At 51.7% G+C, this 24,644-nt stretch overlaps 1 protein-coding gene across 1 annotated transcript in view; it reads left to right on the plus strand.

The window, feature by feature from the left end:
• Positions 1 to 24,644, plus strand: part of LOC122377743 (protein Wnt-4-like) — a 73,156-nt gene that overhangs the window by 31,647 nt on the left and 16,865 nt on the right. The window contains exons 2-3 of the mRNA XM_043358122.1: positions 17,234 to 17,341; positions 18,702 to 18,868. Coding sequence (XP_043214057.1) covers positions 17,234 to 17,341; positions 18,702 to 18,868 — 275 coding nt within the window. The remainder of the gene's footprint in view (positions 1 to 17,233; positions 17,342 to 18,701; positions 18,869 to 24,644) is intronic.

A 24,644-nucleotide genomic window follows, 5' to 3' on the forward strand; every position in this document is an offset into this window, starting at 1 on the left:
TATAGTGAGTTCGTGAATTATTCTTTCATCTCGCTTAGACGTCGCTCGCAAATATTAATATGCAATTAAATAATGAACGGTAAGCCATTTTTGGCGTGGTTGGACTTCTGCGACCAGTCTGCTTACTTTTCTCCCAACCATTAATGGAAAGCTGGAAAGGCGCGCATCTGAGCGATCATGTGAATGTATGCAAGTATGTATGAATAACAGTAATGATCACTCTTCCCCAGGGACGGAGCTTCCTGTACAGTTGGTGGGGTAGTTGCCCCCCCCCCCAACTTGCCCTTTTGCCACAGCCGACCTGACTCGACCGGTCAGCACCGCGCCTTCAGCCGCTCCAGCCCGGCGCCACAGTATCTATTCTGGGGAACATTTGGACTGGAGGGGCAATGGCAATGTTGAACTTCGATACAAGAACCCAACACGTACATATCAACCCGCCTTTGAATATAGTTATTTGACCCAAGTTGACGGTAATTGGCCGAAGCCATTGCGAGCTTGCAAACAAACTAATGAAAAGTTAATCACGCATTGGCATCAATTGAGGTTGTTGGCTGTTGCGTCTCAAAGACGATTAAAAAGACAGGATGTCCCCTATGCTATTTGGAATCGACCTGGAATGTCAACCAAATACCAATGGCCTGGGGCTGTATGGTTTGGGTATTATTGGCTTCTTCTATGTAACCACGGAAAGCAAGCTATATTTTTCCGCGAAAGGTTTAGCTCGATCAGGGGCCGCACGGCAAGGGTTCCAACGGAACCCTCCCCTGCGGACCCCTCCCCCCGCACACGGTAGCGTCCGAGAAAACAATAATACGGGCGAGGGTTAGCCCTCGCCCCGTTGGGGGAGGCAATGTGCCCCCCCCCCCCTATGGTTTATCCTGAATGCCAAATTTTTAGTTCCTTCCCGGGCATCAATTTGACATCTTCACACAAAATTTCAAGTCTTACGTCACCTTAGGTCAGGAGTTATTGAGGTCAAACTGAGGTCATGTTCGAACAAAAATGACCAAAAAACATGAAATTTTGAAACCATCACAAAAGCTACGGTTACCAAGCAATTTCAAAGTTCTTTATGTGGTTGTGTAGAAATAAAACGGCGCTAAAAACTGTTATCTCGGATTTTTTAAAATTGTGGGATTTTAACCCCCCCAAAAAAAACTTAGTCTTTTTTAGAAAAACGCAAAATTATCCCAAAATTTTTGCATTACGAAAAAACCGGAATATGTATGATAGTCCGTGCGATCTTCTATCTCCATACCAAATTTTAGATCGATATCTCCTTTTTTGGCCAAGCTATAGCGAAAAAAACTGTTCAAAATTGATGACGTCAAATTTTTTAACTCAATTTTTTAGCAATTCTAGACCACGTAGCGCAAAACAAAGACCACCATTAGGCTCCCCGTGACGAGCTGCATCGAATCGATTACCATTTTTTAAATCAGCTTAAATTTGACCTCATTTGACCTGACCTTGACCTGAACTTCAACAGAACATAACCTTAACTGGCCCCAAAGGCTGCCTGACCCACATAATCGCATTTGTCATGTAAAATGGACCATAAAACATGAATCACATGATATTTTAATATTCTGACCCTCAGTGACCTGACCTGGCATCAGTGACCTCAGCTAGCAAAATATGTGTTTAACGAACAATTCCCATCGATGATTTTCAATGACATGCATTTTACTCGATTTTACAACACATTTCTTGAAATGCCTGTAAACGGTGAAAATTCGACATTTGACCTGACCTCACTCGCTTTGACCTAGGTCAATGAAATTGGGTCACAAGGTAGTTCTCCGCCGGGGCTACCCAACACTGTTTGCGGCTTGTTGCTATGTTGCGTGGTTCTCGAGATCTTAGGGGGAGGGGGCCAAAATGCCCCCCCCCCCCACAACAGGGCGCGTTGCTCCGGCAGACCCCAACGGGGCGCGGGTAAAGTCGCAGATGATCTACCCAATATGCCATGCATTCTAGTCTAGGTAGCTGCACGAAACGCATAGGAACTTCGCAAACTCACTAGAATGAATCGTTACTCCGCGGATTCCCCGGGTGGTTCGCGGATCTCGTCAACTCTTCAGGGAGTTCGCGGTTATCCTGAAGAGTCTTGTTCATCCGCGGATCCCCGCCCGTTTATCCGCGAATATACTAGACTTGATGTTCATCCGCGGAGCCACTAGGGACTTCGCGGATACCCTAGGAAATCCGCGGATCCACAGATTTCGCAAACTCACTCTAACATCGCCATTGACTCCCCCGCCAGCACAGTCAACCTCAGGCATCTACCAGATTTGCACCAAATTTGCAACAGACACAAGGCATCATTTGGTGCTTGTCTCAATGTGTCCAATTAAGCATTTCATTTAAAAAGAAAGCCTTCTCACATCCGTATCACCCTTCATCTTACTTGCTCTAGCATGCCAATTACCAACCCAAAACAAGCGGTTCTATCCTTCTACTTCGCTGTCTCCATGATATTGCATGTTCTAAGCTTATTTGCTCACATTTTGCTGCCATGGGCTCATGGAACTATATGTTGTTTTAACTGTGTTGAGAGCTAAACAATTCAATTATTTTCGCTTCCCGACTGCTTTGGTGAACTACCATCACCAGAACTCCCGCTACCACCACCATCACCACTGCCCCAGCACCACCAGTGGCACACTCGGTCACCACCCGCCGAGCGCTCCGTGCTGGCAGCGACGGTGACGGCGCAGATAGGCGGTCCCGAACAAATGGACGACAAATGCCTCCCGTATCTGAGCGGAGATCGTGGAGCGGTGATGGCCGATACAGTGGGTCTCTGACGAGTGACACCGGAGGCTGGTAAATCATACCGCGCTGTGTGTCGGCCACCGGGTACCGTCGAGAAAGTGTGGCGCCAGTCTGTGGGTCACTCTCATGTGCCTGGCTTTTATTGTAATGCTTCTGACTTTATTATGATATGGGTGGTTGGCAATCTTTGAACAATGAATTGATCCTTGCCGATTCCCCCCCCCCCCGGCCCCCAAAAAATGCGTTACGTTTGTTATCTATTCTCAGTCTCCTAACCCCTTACACCTATCTCCCATTTTCCATCCTTTCCTATCCATCTCCCACATCAAGCTTCGCCCATCTCTCATCCCGTTTCATATCTCGCGATGCCTGCCGAGTGGCGCCCCTCTATTACCGCCGGAGCCCACAAAGCGAGCCCGGTGCGCGCGCATGTCACAGATCATGGCCAAACAGCTGGTCCCGGCCCTGAGAGGTGAGATATGCTCGGGTGAAACCGGTACTGAGTGGTGAGATATCTCACAGTCTCGAGCTGGCCGCACCCTAGCCACATCGCATCTTTCAGGGAGAGAGCCCACACTGAATTGGATAACGATTATTTACACCAGATTCGGTCGGCTGAGGCGCTTAATTTGTCTGCATGCATAGCCAAAGCCCGGCGCCTTCTTTCTAGCCTCACCCTTGTCCACGGTGGCTCCGGCTGCCCTTCAACCAACCGCACATAATTTCTCCGGGTTTCCCTGTTACCAGCGACAGAAGAAAATCACCATCCCCTTACCCCGCTCCTGATCATGACCCTGACTTTTCTTTCACTACCTGCTGTCTGGATATGTTCACGCTGCGCACAAACGCTCTCACAATCCTTTACTCACACGACCGTGCCAATCCATTTTTCCTCCGTCGGCCCCAGGTGCAGTGTTCCTGTGAGCACGTGCCCGAGACCCTCGCGAGGGCCCCACTGCCTTGCTCCATCTACCCTCGTCAGGTCTAGCTGCCGTGTGCCTTACATACACTCGAGTGGTGTAACGCGGGCTCTCAGCTCCGTTGGCACGCGCACCAGATGTTCGGCGTGCTGCTCAGTAACCGGTGCTGACTGCTCGACGACTCACGGCCGAGAGGGCTTTTAGCGCCGGCTGTCGTACGGTCGAGTGCAGACCCTTCTCCCCTGCTCTGTCCGGAGGAGAGAGTGAGGAGCACATGTCGCTCAGGTAATTGGCGGTGTCGGCCGGTCACTGTGAATAGGGGAGGATGGAGAGAGGGAAGGGAGAAGAGGAGGTGAGATTAGAGGAGGGGAGAGGAGAGGAGAGGAGAGGAGGAGAGGAGAAGAGAGGAGAGGAGAGGAGAGGAGAGGAGAGGAGAGGAGAGGAGAGGAGAGGAGAGGAGAGGAGAGGAGAGGAGAGGAGAGGAGAGGAGAGGAGAGGAGAGGAGAGGAGAGGAGAGGAGAGGAGAGGAGAGGAGAGGAAAGGAGAGAAGAGGAGAGGAGAGGAGAGAACAGCAACACTCATATCCAATGCCGCATATTTTATTTTTCCAATTTTAACCTAGAGCCGTACCGATTGGATTGCAAAATGACTGCTCGACAGTTCAAAGTCACAGGAACCGTTCCTTGTTGCTGAGCGTTTCACAGACTTGGTTAGCGCAAATCCCACAATCCTTGTTGTCTGATGGAACCCAGATGCGCTGCTCTCTTATTCAGTCCCACAAGACGAGCCAACTGGCCTTGGTACCGCACGCGCCGTACGCACACTGTCGGCCGAGGGGTTTTCAGTCTTGTCATTTTCACAGAGTTGGAGCCCTTACGAAGGGGAGTGGAGATAGCCTTTAACAAACACCAGATGACGGGGGAAGAGCACCATCTGCGCTGACGCATTCGACGTCTCTCGTGCATGCTTGATTTGACCGTGCAACACCTTTCGGCTTTTGATGTGGCTGAACGGGTGGGGAGGGAGGTTTGGAATTGGTTTTCGTGTAAAAACGAAAGCTGCTATTTTTCTGGTTTCTGTAGAACGGCCTGCTTTCGAGACGTGATCTCGATATCCGGATGTCTTTATTTATTTTTCGAACTGAGGTAGGTCCGTAAACATGAACGTGAACATGGTAGGTCCGGGTTAAAGACTGAGCCATGGAGCACCTGCCTCATCAAGTGAGGATTTCAATTCAGGACACGCTGTCAGGCGGTGTTGGACTGTAGTCGGACCTCCGAACACGGCGACTCAGCTGGCTGACAGTTACCATGACACGTGCCATATGCTGGAGCTCGGCCCACGTGTCATAGCGACAACACGTGCAGCGACACGAGCAACAGCACGAGAACAGGCCTACCGGTCACGGGAGAGGTGCGACAGCAGGTGGGCAACATCAGCCAGCTGCCTCAGAGACACTGCGGCGGCTCCCTGTCTCAGTGTCACGCGTCTGACTGCGATGGTAACCTGAGTGGGGTCGACGGATTGGGAGCGGTGCAGTGGCTGTCGGCCAGGTGTCAGAGATGCTCTCAACATCAGACCTATGTCTGTCCTCTGGCTGTCAACTGGCTTGTTGGACTAGCCTGTCGCACTGGGCTGTCGGACTGGCCTGTTGGACTGGCCTGTGGACTGGGTTGTCGACTGGCCTGTTAGACCATGGTCTGTCGGACTTACCCGTTCTCCAGGATGGTGAGCGCACGGTGGGAAGAGAGGGTGAGACGTTCTTTGTGACCGCAGCGGGTCGGCGGGGCCACCAGTACCCTCACTTCTCGCCGGCCAGGCCGGAATCACCGTCGGCGTCCTCCCAGATTAGTAACCCCGTCTGCATGCCAATGAGCCGGTGTATGGCCAGCCGAAATTGGCCGCTTCACCCGGGAACAAAAAAGCGCATGCTTCCCATGGCGGATGATTACCAGGCGAGGTGCGCGCCGCGGCCACGAACCGGGCTCCAGAGCTCGCCGGGGCGAGGGTACGGCTCAGTGCGCCGGCCAGTCGCCACAAAAGGCACAATGGACCACAACCGACCGTCTGCGGGCGCACAATAGAAAATAGCCGCAGTGTTGGTACAGTATCATGGCATAAAGCAGGGCGCGCTGGCGGCTAACCGCCGGAGATGGCTACAATCTACTGCCTTTATCCCATTTCTGGGTATCGTTCACCTGGCCAAACCATCTCATAATGTGATGGATTGTCGGAAAACCTTCAATGCCAACGGTCAGCCTGGTATCTTGTTTCCTATTATCTACCTATGGACCGACCCTCACAGATCAAATTCAAGTTCTTCGATGTCCTGCTGATCTCTTAGATATGCATTGCCTATGTATGGCCCCCTTCCGCCTCTCCTCGTCAGTGATTTCATCCCCCCTCTCTCGCTCTCTTTCCCTTTCCTCAAGAATCTCTCGTCTCCCCTAAGTATCTGCCCTTTCCTCCAACACTCTTCCAGCAGTGAACAGTCACCTGGCAGACTTGAGTGACTCACTCGCTGTGTTTACCTGACAACAGATGCAGCGCAACAGTTTCCATCCGTCCATCTGGCTAGATCAGCTACAGAAGCGTCAAAAACAGCTTCGACTTTGTTTTATAAAAGCGACGTTCCTTCCGTGATACCAGCCACAGGCTTGCCTTTCTCACTTCATACACAGACTCTTCTCGCAGTGGACACATGTCCACATCTCGTGAAGCATTGGCGCACCGCCAACCGCCCTGTAGGAGACGTCTGGAATGGAAAACGGGCACCGACAAAGCGGATTAACCCTGCAGTTGCATACTCATGTGGTTTGGTAGCTTGTCCGTTGCGTCACCCACCGACCATACACGTGCTAAATTCGTCATGTTTTCCGGTGTTGACTCACCAAAGGTGCTTACGGGGCAGATACGAGTATTTTGGGCACAGATCTCCGTCGCCATCTGGTTCGAGTTGAGGTCGAGACTCCGTTGCTGTGTGGAGCTGAACACCGGTATGGGTCGTCTGGGGCTGTGACTTGGTCTGAGTCATGCTCACATAAGGCATCAGAGGCTCGACTTGTGGGCTTCATCGCTATTTCAAGAGATCGGCGGCTCTCACACAGTTCAAGAAGCTCTGGCACACAGCGTACATTTCTGATGCAATTTTCTTGCATGTTGAGTAGCTGCTCCAGAACTCGTCAACCTATGCGCACTCACTTCCTGTAGCTAGACTTGGGTATGCCCCTACCGATTACACAGTCTCCCAGACAGTCTGGTTTGCCATACAGACTGCGACGCCTGCTGTTGACCCGGCCTCGCCAGCTGCCTGATGAAACCCGCACGGTTCCAGCCAGGCACCGCTCTCCCAAGTTTGCCACAAACGTTGAATCAAAGTGCGGTGCACGGCGTCGGGGGTGTTTGCGAGCGGCGGATCAAAGCAGCGCGACGGTCGAGGTCGACGAAGGTCGATTACCGGGTGAGTCACGTGAGCTCGCCGAACTATCAGACGTCGAGGGAGGCTCGCCGAAGGTTGGGAGAGGCGTGCACGTGGGTGCAGGCTCACCATTTGATGTGAACCCAGGCTGGGAAGGCAGTCAGAACTGACCGCGAAGAATGCATGTTACATAGCTAAGAGCGCCGACCATGACAAGCTCAACATGACTTGTTGGGCTGAGTATAATTGGATGGAGCGGATATTTTTTAACAGAATTACTTGCCTGAATGAGTTAAAAGGAGTGCTTTTTTGATACTGCTTGGCTGGTTGAAGCTATCTTAATGAAGCACAGGAACACGTTTGCGTATCGTTTGTCTGTCATGCTGCCTTTTTGTCTTTATATATTGGTTATGTTCGTAGTGGTGAAATGGCTTTACGAGTAGACGTACGAGAACAACAATCAACAAGTTATATAATATCCTAATTGCCGTATTATATACTAGTATCTATATGTCGGAGACAATTTTCGGCAACAGCTTACTTGTCAGTACTGTGCGATACGTCGTGATCCTGATATCAGTTGTTGAAGATAATGTGGGAGATGCCTTATTAGTCAAGCCAAATGATTTATCACATGATTAACGTTCCTTATACACTATTACTTTAACATTGCATCTAAATTTAGTGAATCGTTAGACTAATGGAGACGTTCTATTTGTCATGTTTGCACCACAGCTCTATTCATTTGACTTATCAAACCGCAGGCTTGGAATTCTACACAGCCATCTGATTGTAGCCTTCAGTTTCGCTAATCCGACAAAACGGCAGCTGTTGTGACATGGGGACGGAGCTGTGTCTGATGAGTCTGGCAGACCTGAGGACCGGCCTGACCGGTGCTGCCGGCACTCGCCCGGTGCGGGGGTGGCCGCGGCCGTCGATAGGATCGCTCTGAGGCCGAGCTGTCTGGGCCGTGCTCGACCGGACCCGGCCCGGAGCCGGACCCTGTCCCTGACCGCGCTCCGGCGGACCCACGGTGACGGCTTCGGAGGGAGACAGGTAGCCCTCTCCGGCGCGCCGAGTCCGACCCAAAAGGAGGCTCACCGGAGTCTGGTCCGCCGCGCCCGGCCGTGCCCCTGTCTGTAAACACGACGTGGTCTGTCGTTGGCGGCGCCTTTCCTGAGAGAAGCAGCTGGTAGAGGAGCGGCACACGCTTTCAGGCGACGACAGCTAGCTAGTCAGACCGTTTGACGCGCAGCCAGCCGTGCCATGCTGCTCGATGGATTCGGCCGTATAATGTGACGCGACGCTTGGCACACTACATCGGTGTATAATCGTGCCCTCCGTGTGGAATTTTGAGCATGAACTGCTGGTGGGTGGATGAAAGAAGCTGGATTCTCACATCAGAGTGACCCAGACGATCATGTCCTGCGGAACGGAATGTTGCGCAAATGTGCTGGAAATGCATCCGCACTGGTGTCGATCCTTGATTGCTAGGCAATATACATCTGGATGCGTCTTACCAGCTAAAACGCAGAGTGCAAACGCCTCCTTCAACAGATACAAGTGCCTAATGTCTTCGACTCCGTCCACTCACAGATCTCAATCACCGAGCTCTTGACATCTTTGTCGTCACGATACCTGTCCCGTGTCATCATGTCTGTTCACGAGCCACTTTCCTCGCCAGCTCCACGTCCTCTCAGCCCCCGGTGCGCCACCACCGCCGCTGTCGCCTCATCCCGTCAGGTGGGGTGTCCTTCCCTCACACCGGCGCGATCGGTGCGGCCCGGTGACGCGGCGACAAAAAGCTAATGAGTCGATTTGGATGCGGTGTCGACGGCCAATCCCGGTGGTGGGCGGGCGGACAGAGTTAGTGCCGGTGGTGGGCGCTTCATCAGACTGAGAGCGGACCGGCTGACTGCCTCCTCTGCCGCTCCCTGGACCAGCGGACCACCGCGCCTGACCTGCGCGCCGGCGCTTCCCTGATCACCTCTGCCACTCCTTGGTCCTTCCCGGTCTACTTGGTCCAAGACGCCGTCCCGATGGCGTTGAATGACGTTGATGACGTTGATCTGCTTCGCTGAGGATAGAACATATGTTCAGCAGTACTCGCTAGGCGTGGGAGGTCGGGATATATAGCTCGTAGTAGCTGCCAAGAAGAGACAGATGAGGACAGAAGGTGTCACGCAGTGAGCAGTTAGTGTCTGGCTGTCTTCACGACCGTTCGTCCTCTTGAGTGTTGGCCTGCCTTACAATGTTTTCTTAGAACTGATAGGACTCTAAGCTTGAAACTGATGCAGCGCTGAGCTGAAAATGAGCTCAACTTTGAATCCAATTCTGAGTTAAAGACTATCGCATTTTTTCTGGAGATGCAGACGCTTTGTTCTTTTGTCATCACGTTCAGCAGCCGTTCTTTCAGTCCTTACTTTCGCTCGAGCCATCACGATTCTGCATCTGAAGCCGGCTGAACTGTCACGAATCGTTACGGCGAGATACGCACCACCAGGCCACCGTGGCTGTAGGTGATTGACCGTGACGCGTGACGTCACGCAGTCCGTGACGAGCTCTCAACACGGTCCTCCGTGACAAAGTGTGACGCTAAGTAACTGCAATAGTTCGTGGCGAAATCGGTCCGTGTTTGCTACAGTGAAACACCAAGTAGCCCAGATATGTATCGAATATCCAACAACAAACACTCAGGCAAATAACAGCTGTGTCGATTGATATCCTACAAGCTGTATTTGCGTTTAACTACTTGTGAGTTTCATGTAATCCACCCGCTTGACACGAGGTCGTTTATCACTGGCCAGCTGGTTTTTGGCTCACAGCCCAAACACCCTTCTGTGCGATTTACAAGATACAAGCGTAAACACAACCCAATTCTATCTTCAAAAATATTCACCCACCAGCAAGTTCATAAATATCGCACACCCAAAGCCCAGAAGACGTTTTATATTTGTGAGCACTCCGTGCATCGTATCTTCAGTAAAATCCCAAGTCCACACGCTGTGAATATATAGCGCATGCAGTCGAGCCAAGGTCATCTCAGATAAGCCAACTCCATCGCACGAGCACATGCCGATCGGGAGATCCGGAGCCGCGGCGCTGCTGGTCGGGTCAGCTCACCGCTCGCGCTGACGGGTGCGGGTCGCGGGAGTGACCCGGAGCTGGACAGTGCCCCATGAATGTCACATTGCCGTCGGTGATCGCTGCGGACTAAGTGGTGTTGCGATGGAGGGCTTACAACAGGTGATAGGGGATGGAACTAATGGGGAGAGCAGAAGCCAAAGTGGTGGGCGATGGGTCGGCCCGGTCTGACGCGGGTCGGCATCGCTGCATAGCTGAAATGGTCATTGGTCAATGCTACTTGCTTGTAGGTGAAGGGGTGAGCGGGAGGGCGTATTTTTTTTCCGATTCGGATAGTGTGAGCTTAGTTAATCGGGTGCAATTTCTTGGTTCGGGTATCCGCTTAGTCCCCAACATATTCAGTCAGCATATGAGTCTTGTGTAACATCATCCGAAAGATATTTTATCAGTCTGTATCGATAAAACGATAGAACGATATAGCGATAGAACGCGTTTCACGAAACACTGGTTGCCGCCCCACCTTCACCGTTTCACTGCCTCCTCGCCTCCACTCCTCCTCCCCTCCACCCTCTCTCCTTCGCCGCCTCAGCCGGCATCCCTCAGTATTGCCAGCGCGGCTCTCCGCTGAGATTTATTATCGAATGGAAATTCTGTCCTTGCCCAGCGCGCTTTTTGTGCGCCATTATCGACAGCGCTGCTTGATAGCGACCGCGCATAATTATTGGCCGCGCGGGCTTCGGTCAGCCGGAGCCAGGGGTGGGCCTGATGTGGCCGGGGGTGAGCCAGGAGTGAGCTAGGGGTGAGCCAGGGGTGAGTCAGGAGTAAGTCGAGGGAATAGTCAGGGTCAGCCAAGGGTGAGCAAGGGGTGAGCCAGGGATGAACCAGGGGTGGTCACAGCTTGAGCGCGAACCAAAGGCGCGACCCAACTCCCGGCATATTGCGCTGACTGTTCAGCCTGGCGGACATGCATGGAGTGAAGTCGTGACTTGGGCCCTCAGCAGGGGTGTGCTGTGAGCTCGCCGAGTGCTCCCTCAGTTGAGGAGCGTGCATAAGCTTCTCTGTGATTCCTCTGCCCTCCAGCTCACCCCACCCGGCGGCTTACGGTCGCTGCCGCTGCCGCTGGCCGAGACTTCATGTCGCTACGTCAAGTGGAGCTGACTCCTGTCACCCATGTCCAGCGCTGGCTGTCGCTTGCAGTCGTTGTCCGTGCGTCTGCGAGCTCAAAGTATGCATCAAACTGACGTAGATCGATCCTGAAAACATGCCACATGACCCTGGTGGGGCATTCAGTATGCCTGTCGAGAGCCGATTAGGTAGGGAAAGGGCGAGGTTCCCGTCTCGTGCCTGCAGCAGCTGCATCTACCTGTCGAGGCGGGCGTTGCCCCGGGAATCTATCGAACAGTTGTCAGGGTGGCTCGGTTGTTGCTGTCAAAGCTGTCTCCATGAAATGATTGGGTGGAGCGGTCCAACAATGTGGCCTCCATCGATACTACTGGCCAGATTTAGACCGGGCTTTGCTAACATGCACGGAGATTTGGTTGCATGACGGTGTATCGGCTGAGTCCGCTCCGTCCCATGTCTAATCCATTCCATGTTCCCTTTCACGACAGCCATAGATCCTGTGTCATATCCCGCTGACTCATCCCGTTCCGTGTCCCATCTCTCGTCCCCTGTCTCCCTCTCACTTCTCTCGTCTCCCATCTTTCGTCTCTCGTCTCTCGTTTCCCATAACCTGTCCAATGCTCGTGCTCCGTGCCCCGTGCCGTGCCCCGCCTCGGTGCCCCCGCGCCCGTGTCGGTCGGCGGAGCGGTCCGGCGGGGGTGCCGGCCGCCCCGGTCGCTCGGTGCGGCTATATAGGGCCGAGCGGCAGCAGTCGGGTGATGACACCGCCTCCCAGACCGTGCCATAGATGGGCCGCGATAGGCTGCTATGGATCGACAGCGCCAGCGGCCGACCAGCTCCCGCGGCCGCCGAGAAACCCGGCCCTGCACGTGTCACGGAATCCTGCGCGGCTTAGCACTGAAGTGCAGTTGTTAGGTAGAGGACTTGGCTGTGAGGCACCCAGGCGGGCCTCCGTACTCCCACCTGACGAATTGTGGGAGCATCCATCTGAACAGAGATTCACACTAATCTCTTGTATAAAATGCATGGGTAGTTATGAGAGGAAACGGCCAAAACGAGCTGAATGACGATTATCCTCTCAGGAGAGAGCTGCAAGCCGCTCATTGCGACTGAAGGGGGCTTGTCGGCAGTGTATCTCGGCCGGTAAGCATGGATAACAAAGTCGGGAGTAATATGAACAAATGCCCAGAGCCGCGATACCATCAGTTCACAGCGCCTCTCCCAGCCACCGGCTTTGGCTGCAATGGAAAACAGTGGCCGCCCGCGCAGACATCAGCAGACTCGATCTGAGGGCTTGGCCGGCGATCTCAGCGGCGCTGTGCTGGCCGGCCGGCCGGCGCTGGCCGGAGTCCCGCTGGGCGCCCGCTGGGCGGCCGTCAGTCGGTCGGAGGTCGGCGCGGCTGGGAATGAGCCGGACGCCCCCCGCCGCGACACCTTGTTTGCCGGCGACGGGGGGCCGCGCTGCGGCGAGAGATGGACATGATCATTACAGCGGTATGCTGAGCGGCCCGCCCGCCGCCCGCCGCCCTCCCCCACCGGCCGGCCGCCCCCACCGGCCCCGGGGCGCTGCGCACAGGTGTGGGGAGTGGTGAGAGGGGCGGGGAGGGGCTGGAAGGGGCTGATTCGTGCGAGATGGGCACTGGGAAGCGATACCTACTGGCACCCGAGTCAGTCGCTAAGGTGGCAATAACCGGAAGGGTTTCCAAGGGCAGCAATTGGTGGGGTAAAATGGCTTTGTTTAGAACTAGGATGGATATTGGATACCTGTTGTGGGTCATGCAGTGAGGTCCTAATATGAGAATTTAGGGACCGATTGACGATTGATAATATGTGTAATACTTTCGTCCATAAATGAGGAATCGGACAAACTGATTTGATGTTATTAGCTCACAATTTGTTTGCTGATATTTTGCTCGTTCGCTGATGGCAGAGTTGTAAATATAAAAAATCGATTAATACATGACAGTGGTTTGTTGACGTGATTGTGCCAATTTACCAGACATCGCGACATGGGACCAATGACATCATTATTAGCATAAATAGAGGCTAAGTAAAAAAAAAAACTTCTCCTCTATGAGCTGGGGGAATACCTACTTTGGCAACTAGCAAAATACCCTCAAATTACAGTTCCACTGTAAAAAAAGTTTACCAACTAGTTAGTTATCCGGCCACTTTTCACTAACCATAGGCGTGTAAGCAAAACACGCATTTCATGACTAAGTGTGTTTTCAATTACACGCAAAAGGTTGAATAGCGTGTTTTGAAACACACCTCCTAGTTTTCGAATATTTGCCAGGTTACTAAGATAAGCCGTGTAAGCGTGTTTATTGACTATCATCGCTGTGTTTTGTTAATAACTACAGACGTGTTAGGTAACACATGTGTTTGTCACACGGCCACTTTTCACTAGCTATATGCGTGTACGCAAAACACACATATTGCGTGTTAGCTAACTAAGCTGTGCGTGTTAATAAACTAAATACATTTTTGAGAACAGGCGTGTAACTTAACTAATGTGCGTGTTAGTCACCTCTTTTCACAGCCGCCCCCCCCCCTCCAAAAAACGAATCGAATTAAACTCATCAAACATGTTTATTCAAAACTGCATTCAAGCTCCTTTCAGCAAGCTTACAACTGCATACAGTAATATTTCTCTTATTGTACTAAAAATGAACCTAAAATATATATATATATATATATATATATATATATATATATATATATATATATATATATATATATATATATATATATATATATATATATATATATATATATATATATATATATATATATATATATATATATATATATATATATATATATATATATATATATATATATATATATATATATATATATATATAGCCTGCAGGAATCCGCACCAGACATGACACCATACAGGCTCCAAATACCTATTACGAAAACATTGAGAATGCTTCATTTCTGTCGATATGGGCAAACTAAATTGCAACAAAAGGGCAAAAATTCCCTGACCGAACCATGGTGGCTCATGTGTCTACAAAAAAAAAAAAAATTATTTGACAACATGGCTGCAGTGACAGGAATTGCATAAAACAGCGCCTCACCGCGTTCACTGGTTGAGTGCCCAACCAAAAATTAGGTACATTTAATTTCTTGTTCAAAGCTTAATGCGGTTTTAGTGTGCAACATGCTCATTGTTCAGTCCGTCATATGTACTTATAGACGTCAATTGACAGTCAACAAATGAACAGTGTCTCCAACCTGAGACCCTCTAAAGCCTGGTTGGAGCTTCATTTGAAAAGAAAATGAGTGACATACATAAACCACACTAAAACGCCAGCAATATCTCCACTGATCTTTCCCATAATCACTCACCATACCAGTAAGGATGAAAGCCATGTCCAACAATCCATATCATTTCACTGTTTGACTTCTTATTATTCGTATTCGGGTTATGTATCACCACAGTATCACCACTTCTGCATCACCACAGCAGCTCCTTATACTGCACACGCAACACTTATACGCCACAGCTCAGCTCCTTCACAACGCACGCGTCCTCTCCCTTCTCTGACTTGGCACAGACTGAACAATGGCGGGCGCAGAGGGGCGCACAAAATGGCGATTTTTTCAATTAACTAAGGTCTTTGTAATGCTACAACAAAAAGGGTAGTAAGAAAACTAAGATTGTGAGTAACAACATGCGTTTGATTTGTTAGTTAACACGTTACCCAGAAAAAAAGGCAAAGGAAGCATAAACAAACATGTTTGTCAAATAACACGGCATGGTTTGCACGGATAATATTTGTCGGCTTACAATGATGTTAGCTTTTCTGCTTCGATGAAATGGATGTGGTGTTAGGTTGCAAACATATGTGTTACCTGACCCGTTTTTTGCAACAACGTGTGTTTTAATACTAGATTTTGCTTGAAGAATTAACTAACTGGTTTGTTAGCATTTTTTACAGTGTATATCCGACCCCTCCACTTTGTCCTGAGATCTAATGAGATCTTAGACTATACGACCCCTCTATTTTATAGCGATCCACTAAGATTGAAGATCCGTCTCTCGGATCCATGCACAATGCACATGTGTGCTTCTCATATTTTTTCATAATTTGCTGAAAGTTAGAAGTGCCAAGTTACCCAAGTTACACGTGCTGCATTTGGCCGCACACGCTTTAGCTTTGCCATGAGTGCTATTTCACACTTACATAGCTGCAGAAACCTTCGCTGATATTAGGGTGTGACTGCCGTGCGCCAAATGCAGCATTTCAAACTTTAAACGCCCAGCGCTCCAGGTCCGTAATCCCATCCGAGACTCGGAGCCCGTGTGCATCTTTAATATACTTTTCCACGAACTCTCGTGATGAACTATTTCATTGCATTTAACTCAACAGCACACACGTGTCTTCTTTTTGTCCAATAGTTCATGGTTCGAATGCGCCTTCTAGGACCAGATGATGAAAAGAGGTTGTCTCTACGCTCCTCTTTGTTTTGACGAACAAGAAAACCGAACGCGTCATGCCAGGTGTTAAGTTTTAGCTGCAGGGGCAATGTGGATATCGGTCTCGTTACAACGTTTTATTTTTTATGAATGCATTTTAAACTTGTACTTTACGTAATGTATTGATAAACCATTATACCTGAAGTTTGGTACATGCATGGATGAGATAACACGCATGGATGGATGGATGAGAATATTATTTGATCCATGGTACGTGTATGCCTCTGAGCTGCCAGCTAGCGTGAACCTTCGAAACACGTTTCATTTCCATATCTTCGCGACACCGTCTGGTGTTTTAGACTGTCTGACGGCGCCGGCGAGGACCGCGTGGCGTGCCCTATCTCTGTCGGGCCCACACTCGACCGTTGGCCGCCTCGATGTGTATTCCGTCATTAATTGGCGAATTAGACCGGCGATTGACGATAGCGACTGCGACAGGTGCCGCCATTGTGGTCGGACTCTGTTTGGACACGGCGTCTCGCTGCGCCGCCGCCGCCGCCGACACACCATTTGCATACAATGGCGGCGCAGCGGCGGCGGTGGCGCGCGCAATTAGCCGCGCCGGTCAGCCGGAGCGGCGCGGCGACCGGTGGTCAGTGGTCAGTGGTCGGTGGTCGTTGGTCAGTGGTCAGCGTCAGCACCCAGCCCTCAGTCTGGCTACCGGCAGCTCCCGTGAAAGTCCCCTGAGTTGTTCCCTGAACCCTCCACCGCGCCGAGGTGGGAGGGCGGAGCTGCTGGGCGTCCCGACAGAAGAACAGGAAAACCTGGGTGGCCGCTCGGGATGGGTTTACCGGAAACACCCTCCCCGCGGCCGCTGACGCCGTTAGTTACCCTTCGCGTCGTTACGACCCTGTCACGTCCTCTCGCCCCTCGCCAGGTCGCCCCACCGCGCCGCGCGGTGGTTCCGCCCCCTGTTCCTCCTCACCGCTGCGCCTTGGTGACTGGTGAGGTCGGTAGTTGGGTCGGTAGTTAACGATCTATTGGCTGGACAGCCGGGATGAACACGTCTCGACAGGATGGGACCGACACCTTTGTGATTTAATGTCCCAATTCCTTGGTTATGGGGGTAGTGAGTACCTCCACAGGTGAAAGTTGTGGTGAGGACCGGAAGAATGGCGGCTCCCGGGTGGTGATGGTGCCGGGGGTATATTTCAACGGGGAGCTCATTTTTTGTCTGATATATTTTGAACCACCCGATATTATTTTTCCTTTAAATGATGTGAGGCTTGAGCAATTTTTAGGTCGAACATGCAAGTAAGATGTCATCAGCTCGTTCAGGTTTGCGAGAAAAATTCGCTACGAGACAATAATCGCACCGCGTTTTAGCTGGATATATAAGCTTTACTAGTCCTCTTGACCAACAGGCTAGGCTTTGATGCGCTAACATTGACCCGATCTTTTTTCTCTTCTTTTCAGAGCACTCAGCTCCATCAGCAGTGTCGGCAGTGTCGGGAGAATGCCCGTCTACCCATCACAGTGCGAAGACCTCAGGAAAAACAATCTCCTAGCCAAACAGCAAATCAGGTGAGCATAGAGTACCCATGACGACATGTTGGTATGAGTATCGTGTCGTGCATCATGATTCTAAAGAAGTCCAAGCGATGGTCTGGAGTATATTCTCATTTTCATGCAGCAACGGTGTATTGCGGAGCTTGCATGACAAGGCTGATATAGGTATCGTTGACTGATTATATCAACATGACCGTGTAATGTAAAGTATGCGGTGACCGCCACCCTCTGACGTGTATCCAGAAAAGCCGGGTCTGCCACGATGCGGGGTTTTGTGGTGGTGTGTGGCACGTGCCCTGTGATACCAGGTGCCTATTCTGACGTATTGCAGACGAAATGCCATCAGTCCGGAGTTCGTGGTATCTACCAACCTTGGGTATACCTATTGCCGCGTTAGGATACGGCGGCTGAAAAAAGTTAAGACGGGACACGCAAACGCTTCTGATATGACCTTTCTCATAGCCACACTAGATAGCTGTGGATGCAATGTGTAGGGCCCTCTGATATACTAAAAATAAGATTATTGATGATTTTTTTTTTCATCGTTTTGCCATGGTCTTTGTAAGCTAAGCTACTGACGAGTTCACAACAGTCCGCTGTCAGTAAGGCTCTCTCCCGCGTTAGTAGTGCGACGCTGTCACGCGCTGCATGGTCGGGATGACCCGCTAGGGCCTAACCGTAACCGGTATTCTGTCCGATGGCAGCCGCACCATCCCCTGTCCTGTACGGGGGATGTCTTTCTGGCCACTTCCCGGTGCTGCTCACCCCGCTGCGTTCGAACACGACCTGCTGCCGTGTGCAGGATACACCAAAAATGCCGCATTCTGCGATAAATTGCGTGGCTTTTATTGTTTTAACAGAAACACATCTCATGCTGGAATTTCTGTGAATCGTTCCCGAGAATCGCGTTCTAGCGTTTTTCACAGGATATGTGCTCGGTGGCGTGCGGTGCATTACAGTTTGTAAGTCAGGCTTCTGGAGTCTCGGAGCGAATTTTTGCAAGCGTTTTTCTCGTGCAGCTGTGATCTGTAGGGCGGTACATAGCAGGAGGAACAGGGCGGCGTGTTCTAGTCTGTTTCTGTTTCTGTGTCTGTCTCAATAAGGCGGCCGAGCCGTGCTCGTGTACCCTCGTTCTGCCCGCTCCGGTGCGGCCCGTCCATTATGTAAATGTCCGTGGGTGTATCACTGGATGCGCCGACCAAAGCGGGCTTAGCCTCGGCTGCAGCAGCAGCCCAATCCGCGCCGTAATCTGGCCGTGTCTGAGCGCGTTTTTGTTGTTGCCGCGTTCCGCGACCAGCGCTCCGAGCCAGCCGAGCGCGCCGGTCGCCGACTCAGGCTCTGATCTGCGCGCGCGCCGCGCCGTCCCGTCCGGCAGGTTCTGCAAGAAGCACCCGGGCTTCATGTCTTCGGTGAAGGTGGGCGCGGCATCGGCCATCTCCGAGTGCCAGCACCAGTTCCGCTCGCGCCGGTGGAACTGTTCCACCTACATGGACCTCAACACTGAGGTCAAGCTGGAGATCTCCAAGAAGATCAACAGCACAGGTGAGTGTCATCTGGGCGATCGGGGAGGGGCTCCGCCGCCCCCGCGTAGGCAGGAAGTGGCGAGATGAGGGCGGTTTTATCGCCGATCGGCCCAGTTTTGATCACGACCGGGGTGGTTTATTGCCAGTCACTGAGCGTTTATAGCCAGGCCGATGATTGGAATGCAGGAAAACGGCCGGCGGCGCGGCGCTCGAGCGTGTACAGAAGCCGACCGGCCACTCTTTGTCCGTCGATTCAGTATGCTCGTCGAGCGATGCTTTCCTTGTTGGTTGCATAGAGCCACCTTTGGGCGCGTGCACGCGCTTTATGCACTAGCATTTTTGACATTCTTGTGGCGTGGTTTGCTGATGGGTCTCAGGTTGCGGAGCCTTTCACTGAACAGTTTTAAGCAGAGCCTGCTCATCGCTTAGCGGAAGGCTTGGCTTTTCGTGTAGTTGTCACTCATACCTAAGAGCCCTACAACGTTCAGCAGCGCATTGACAAATTGCATCGGGAAATGAATCAAAGTTGCCTTGCGTGTGCTGACTTCACTGTCGCCAAACGTTATGTCCAAACATCGGTAGGCGCTCCATGTTGTTGCAATGTTTGCTAATTCATTTATTCAGCAAATTGTGTACGAATAAACCAATACGAAACGCTCACTAATCGTTATTCCATTGACGTTCTCAGGCTTACTGACATTTGTTTACTTTATTTGTTTATTAGCTTTAGAGTGCTTTAGAGCTTTAGAGTGCGTCGACTGCAAAGTTCCTTTTGCGCTCATATTCGGCCATTTATTTACTTGATGAAATAACATGTTTTATTGGGGTTCCTATTGTAAACAGACTTGTGGGTTATTCCTCAGTGGTTATTCCATGTAATTCATAAGGATGGTACATACTAGCATACCGTTCCACTTATGTACATATGTGTATTGTGAAACATTTGCACCATCAGGTCAAATATCTTTCACTTTCCGCTTATGCCTTACGCTTGACATTCCTTATGCCTCCCATGCCTTCATTCATTCCTCCCCACCACCACCTGCCAGCTCATCGTCACTTTCGCTGTATCTGCGTCCATCTCGCCTGGGACACCGTTTGTCGGTGTCGACGTCTGCCGGTCGCCGCTGTCGTGTCGACGCGTCGTCAATCGGCCCGGACAAATGACCGAGTGTCGCCACGCTGCGCGGCCGCCGCGGCGCCGAGCGTGTGTGGGCACAGACGCAGAGTAATGTCGACAATGGGTTTACAAGAGGCAGCCAAATCTGGCTATTTGTTGCCGAGGAGAACATGTCCTGGCAGGGGGTCGATAGCCATCTGGGTGAAAAGATTTGCATGACGAATTTATCACTGGACGGTGGCGGGACCGGACGCGGTGGGCTGCCAGCAGTGCTGTTGGAGGTGTGGATGCCCACTCCTGACCAGATGACTGCTTCAATGGGAGTGACGGCGGCGGGGCGGTCACCAGGGGGTACACCGACCCGACCTGATGACGTCCGGCGTCCGCCACGGTCACCGCGCGTCCGTCCGCCAGCGCCGCGAATGACAGCCGCCTGCGATAAGCGGGCGCTGCGGACCGCTCGGGTTCGCGTTGGTTCGCTCACATGATGGAGTGTGCCCGGCTCCGGATGACAGCCACGGGCCTGCAGCGTCGCGGTAGATTTCAATCCGGCGCCGGCCGGCGCCCGCCACGACCCGAGTGCACGTCAAACATTTTGTCCGGCCTTTCGTCATATTTCTTATCGATAGGGCGTCCGTCTTCCGCAGAAGAGTTGTGGAACATGCATGCTAGCATATGCGAATGCATGCTGACACAGCATGCCGCAGCTAGACAACGTAGTACGTATCGATGTCTTTCGATGTGAAGCAGGTAACAGACGTGGTTTTGCATGCTGCTTGCGACGACTTCTAAGCATAATAAATACCTATTGGTGCTGCCATGGGTGGCTGGCACTACGATATGTATGCAGGCGATGCGGGCACACGCCCGGGCTAGTTTGTCATGACAGAGCGCAGCATTTGTCATTCACTGATGGACGATCGACTCGCTGGTATGCGAATCGTGCCTTCTCTGTCGGTTTATCGTACATTATAAATCGGACAAAACATGAGTAGACAGCGGATGCAGCGGACAAGGGACATCGCTCTCTGATTCTAGGGAGCATCTGCTGAATCGGGATCCCGGCGACATCTGTAAAAACGACGCAACCTACAGTATTGTACCGCGTCTTTTAGACCGCAATCGCTGCTGTTACACGTTTAGCAGGTCACACATTTAGTTGCCTGCCTGTTCCCAGTATCCACTCGCTCGTCTCACGCCTTCTCACTCCACACGGGACGTGACATCATCAGCCGATACGGTCCTGTAGCATACAGTCCGAGTTCTGACTAACATCAATTCACACCCACTCTGTGAGTCAGCGTCATCGGCCCAGTCCGGGGCCTCGCTCGGCTCCTATCAGCTGTATTAGTCGCTGCGGCCTCCGGCATCGGCGCGGTGACATGATCCGTTTACCAGTGACGGCTGTCGCGGATAGCGCTGATGACGGATGCCGCGTCTGTCGCGCCTGGATCTGCCGGCCATGCGTGAGCCAGGCGTCATCTCCGGGGCGCCGGCGTCATCTCCGGGGGGGGGGGGGGCGCTGGGGGCGCCAGGGGGGGAGGGCGCAGGCGTTACCTCCCTGGGGCGCTATCGCTGGACACGGTCACCAAAACGCCGTGTGTCATCGGGTACCCAGGGTCACTCGGTCACCGCGCCAAGCGAAAACCTACTTCAGTCGGGTTATGTACTGAGCTTAGACCAAGCTCAGACTCGATCCAAGCTCACCCTCGCTGGATTCTACCGAGCTTTGCAAATGCTTAGCTCTGATTGCACCTTAGCTACAAAGCCTGCAGCTGCGGCTGAGTTCTCCATCTCCCCCCCTCTCTCTCTCTCTCTCTCTCTCTCTCTCTCTCTCTCTCTCTCTCTCTCTCTCTCTCTCTCTCTCTCTCTCTCTCTCTCTCTCTCTCTCTTCCTTTTGATCAGACTAGTTTGCACTCAGCTCCATAATCAGCCGCAGCTCTCTCTCTGCCGACCTAAGAGACAGTGAGTCAGCTGTGGCCGACACCCTGTCGAAGCGATTTCCTCGCCGTCCATCTCCGCGTCCCCCGGGCCAGTCGATACGGATGGCTCGACGCAGCCCTGACAGGTACCGCAACGCGTGAAGAGCAGAACGAATTAAACAGGCCGTGCAGCCGGCGGCGGGCGGGACGAGCGACGGAGTGGGCCGTCACCGCGCCGCCCCCGCCCCCGCCCCCGCCCGGTCGGTGACGCCCACGAGTCCGTTTGTATCAGTCGAGCCCTCAGCGAACTTAATTGCTCTGCTTAATCGTGCTGCAGCCCTCTTGTCTCCACTTGACGAGAATCCGAGAATCTTGTCATCAAATTTGCAAAGATCACAGCGAATAGAGCACAGTGGGTGAGATCAAATAGATTTGACTCTGAAATCAAGCATCCCTGCTGCACTTCCTGCTTTTCTCTCGCTTCCATTTCCACGTCTGTTTTCTCTCCTTGTCATTTACCTGGGTACGTCACAGACAGACAGCCTGTTTTGTGTCGGTCTCCGGTCTAAACAGCTCGTGCAGGGTGCACCAGAGTGGCCTTCTGTCAGCCTGTCCGTCTGTCTGTCTGTCGGGAAGGGCGAGACGTCAAGTCACGCGCCGCACAGACCAGTCGGCAGCTTCTGCTCCGAGCGTTCAATCCGGGGGCTGCCCGGTAAAATCCGAACACAGGATTCCAGGAATGGGGCCAAACGGGGCCTAAAACTGCCGGCCGCGTGAGATGTCCTCGACTGGTCGGATGCCTGGACCGGCGAGGTGTGTAAAGCGCCCGGATTGTGGTAGCACCGTGATTCAGAGCACTCTTTGTGTTGATAAGACACTCTGAGGTAGTGGTATGTTGCACGCATCGGTTGCATGTTTTGACAGAATCGGTCAGATGTAAGAATTTAATTGCTCTGCATGATCTCATCATAGAAAAAGGAGCACTAATCGCTGAGTGACAGGCGTGCATCGCCTGATAGTCGGGCTCATACTTCCGTCATGTCTATAATGAACTGTTAGGCGGGAGATTGCAATGCTCGCCGTTCCATCGTCTTCTATTTAAAACAATTGCCTCCGACTACTTCCCGATGTTTTACTTTTGTCCTTAGTTTGACCCCGAATTCTAGCCTATTTCTTGTTAAACTGGCGCTGTTTTAATGTCGTTTAGTTCCTTGTTTACCTTAGGTAGTCCGAGGAAAGCATTTTTATACGAATGGGGATTTCTGAAGGAGGCTTGCTTCACAAATAGTTCGTTTACACAAAACAAATCCTTTGTTTGTTTGCTTTTTATCGACGTTCCGAGCGGATTTTTCATGACTTTTTCGTTGCTCTTACTTTGCGCTTCTGAAGTAGCCGTATATAGGCAATAATGCCGGGAAATATAAAGCTCCTTGAGGTGATCTCAGAACATATCATGTCCGATCAGCCTACATCGTTAGATTCGCTCCTGCAGTGGAACTGGACGGTGGTTTAATAAACCTGCCTGAACGTACCCGCTGAGCTAACTGCTGGCGAGGTCTCCGATGGCTCTCATGCTGCGGTGTACTCCGCACACAAGATCCAAATCTTCTCGTCTCGACAGATCCAAATCTTATTGAACTCGACATGCAGCGAAGCTGAGCCGCACTGGGAAGCTCTGCCGGCGAGCTGCGGCTTGGCTGATCGGCCAAACTGCTCTGCTCAGAGCCCACCGGTGGTGGCGGCTCCCCAAAACGTGTCCACTGGCTCAGGCCGTACGCGGCTTGCCCTTGTGCTTACTTATACCCACCTGCCCCTTTGAGTACATACATACTCATTCTCAGATCTCAATCCGTTGGTGGTAATGGGTGCGGTTTGCTGTTGGACTAACTAGGCATAGCACTCCAATCAAGACTCCAATAAACCCGAAAGTTTGTGTTGCAATGCTAGTGAGCACATTGGTACTCACCATTTTGTGGAGACAAATTATGTCAGTCGCTTGTGCAATATATTCCTTTGACTCCATCCACTTTTGGCATTAAAAAAAAAATGATTGTGAAAAGGATGCTATCAGAAATACCTCAATCATTTTTAGCAGCGTCGTGCTAATTTTCGACACGAAAAAGCACACACGAAGAGAGAAGTCAAAGCCCCTGGTATATGATCAATATCATAAGGCGAGGCGTGCTCGTCGTGTGTCAATACTGGCATTTCAAGAATGTTTTCAACTTTTGGTGCATGATACGCATTGTGCATTGTGCAACGGGTTTGAACCAACAACCGATAGCTTCCTCTGATGGCCGTAAAAATGATTGGAATAATAGACAGGAGCACGCGATTCATCGCTTATGCTGAAAAAGGCGCCCTCTGCAAACCTGCAATTCATTCTTCGTCGGTATCGTTTTCTCATCGTGGGCCATATGGAGTCATTTGCCAACTATTTTTAGGCAAACATAAATCAGTTCATTTTAGCTGAGCTGACGCTAGCCGTCAGCGCGGGCCATCAAATTCGAAATGTGTTCCTGTGCGGATCCTGTCTCGTGTAGAACGAGCGGTAAAAACCGTTCTACCGTAGTTAATGATATTCTAATGCACATCGGTCGTATGTGTGCTGTAAGCTGACTGCTAAAACAATGCCAAGGCTGCCTTGAGCGCGCTCGGTCCGTCTTGCTTCATTTCCTATGCGCTGCACGTTGACGGGGTGGCTTTGGATAAGTAAACTCCACTTAGGTCTGCCTTCTCAGTGCAAACGATTT

The sequence above is a fragment of the Amphibalanus amphitrite genome, unplaced genomic scaffold (genome assembly GCF_019059575.1).
Source record: "Amphibalanus amphitrite isolate SeventyFive unplaced genomic scaffold, NRLGWU_Aamphi_draft 000049F_arrow, whole genome shotgun sequence".
Taxonomy (NCBI): Eukaryota; Metazoa; Arthropoda; class Thecostraca; order Balanomorpha; family Balanidae; genus Amphibalanus; species Amphibalanus amphitrite.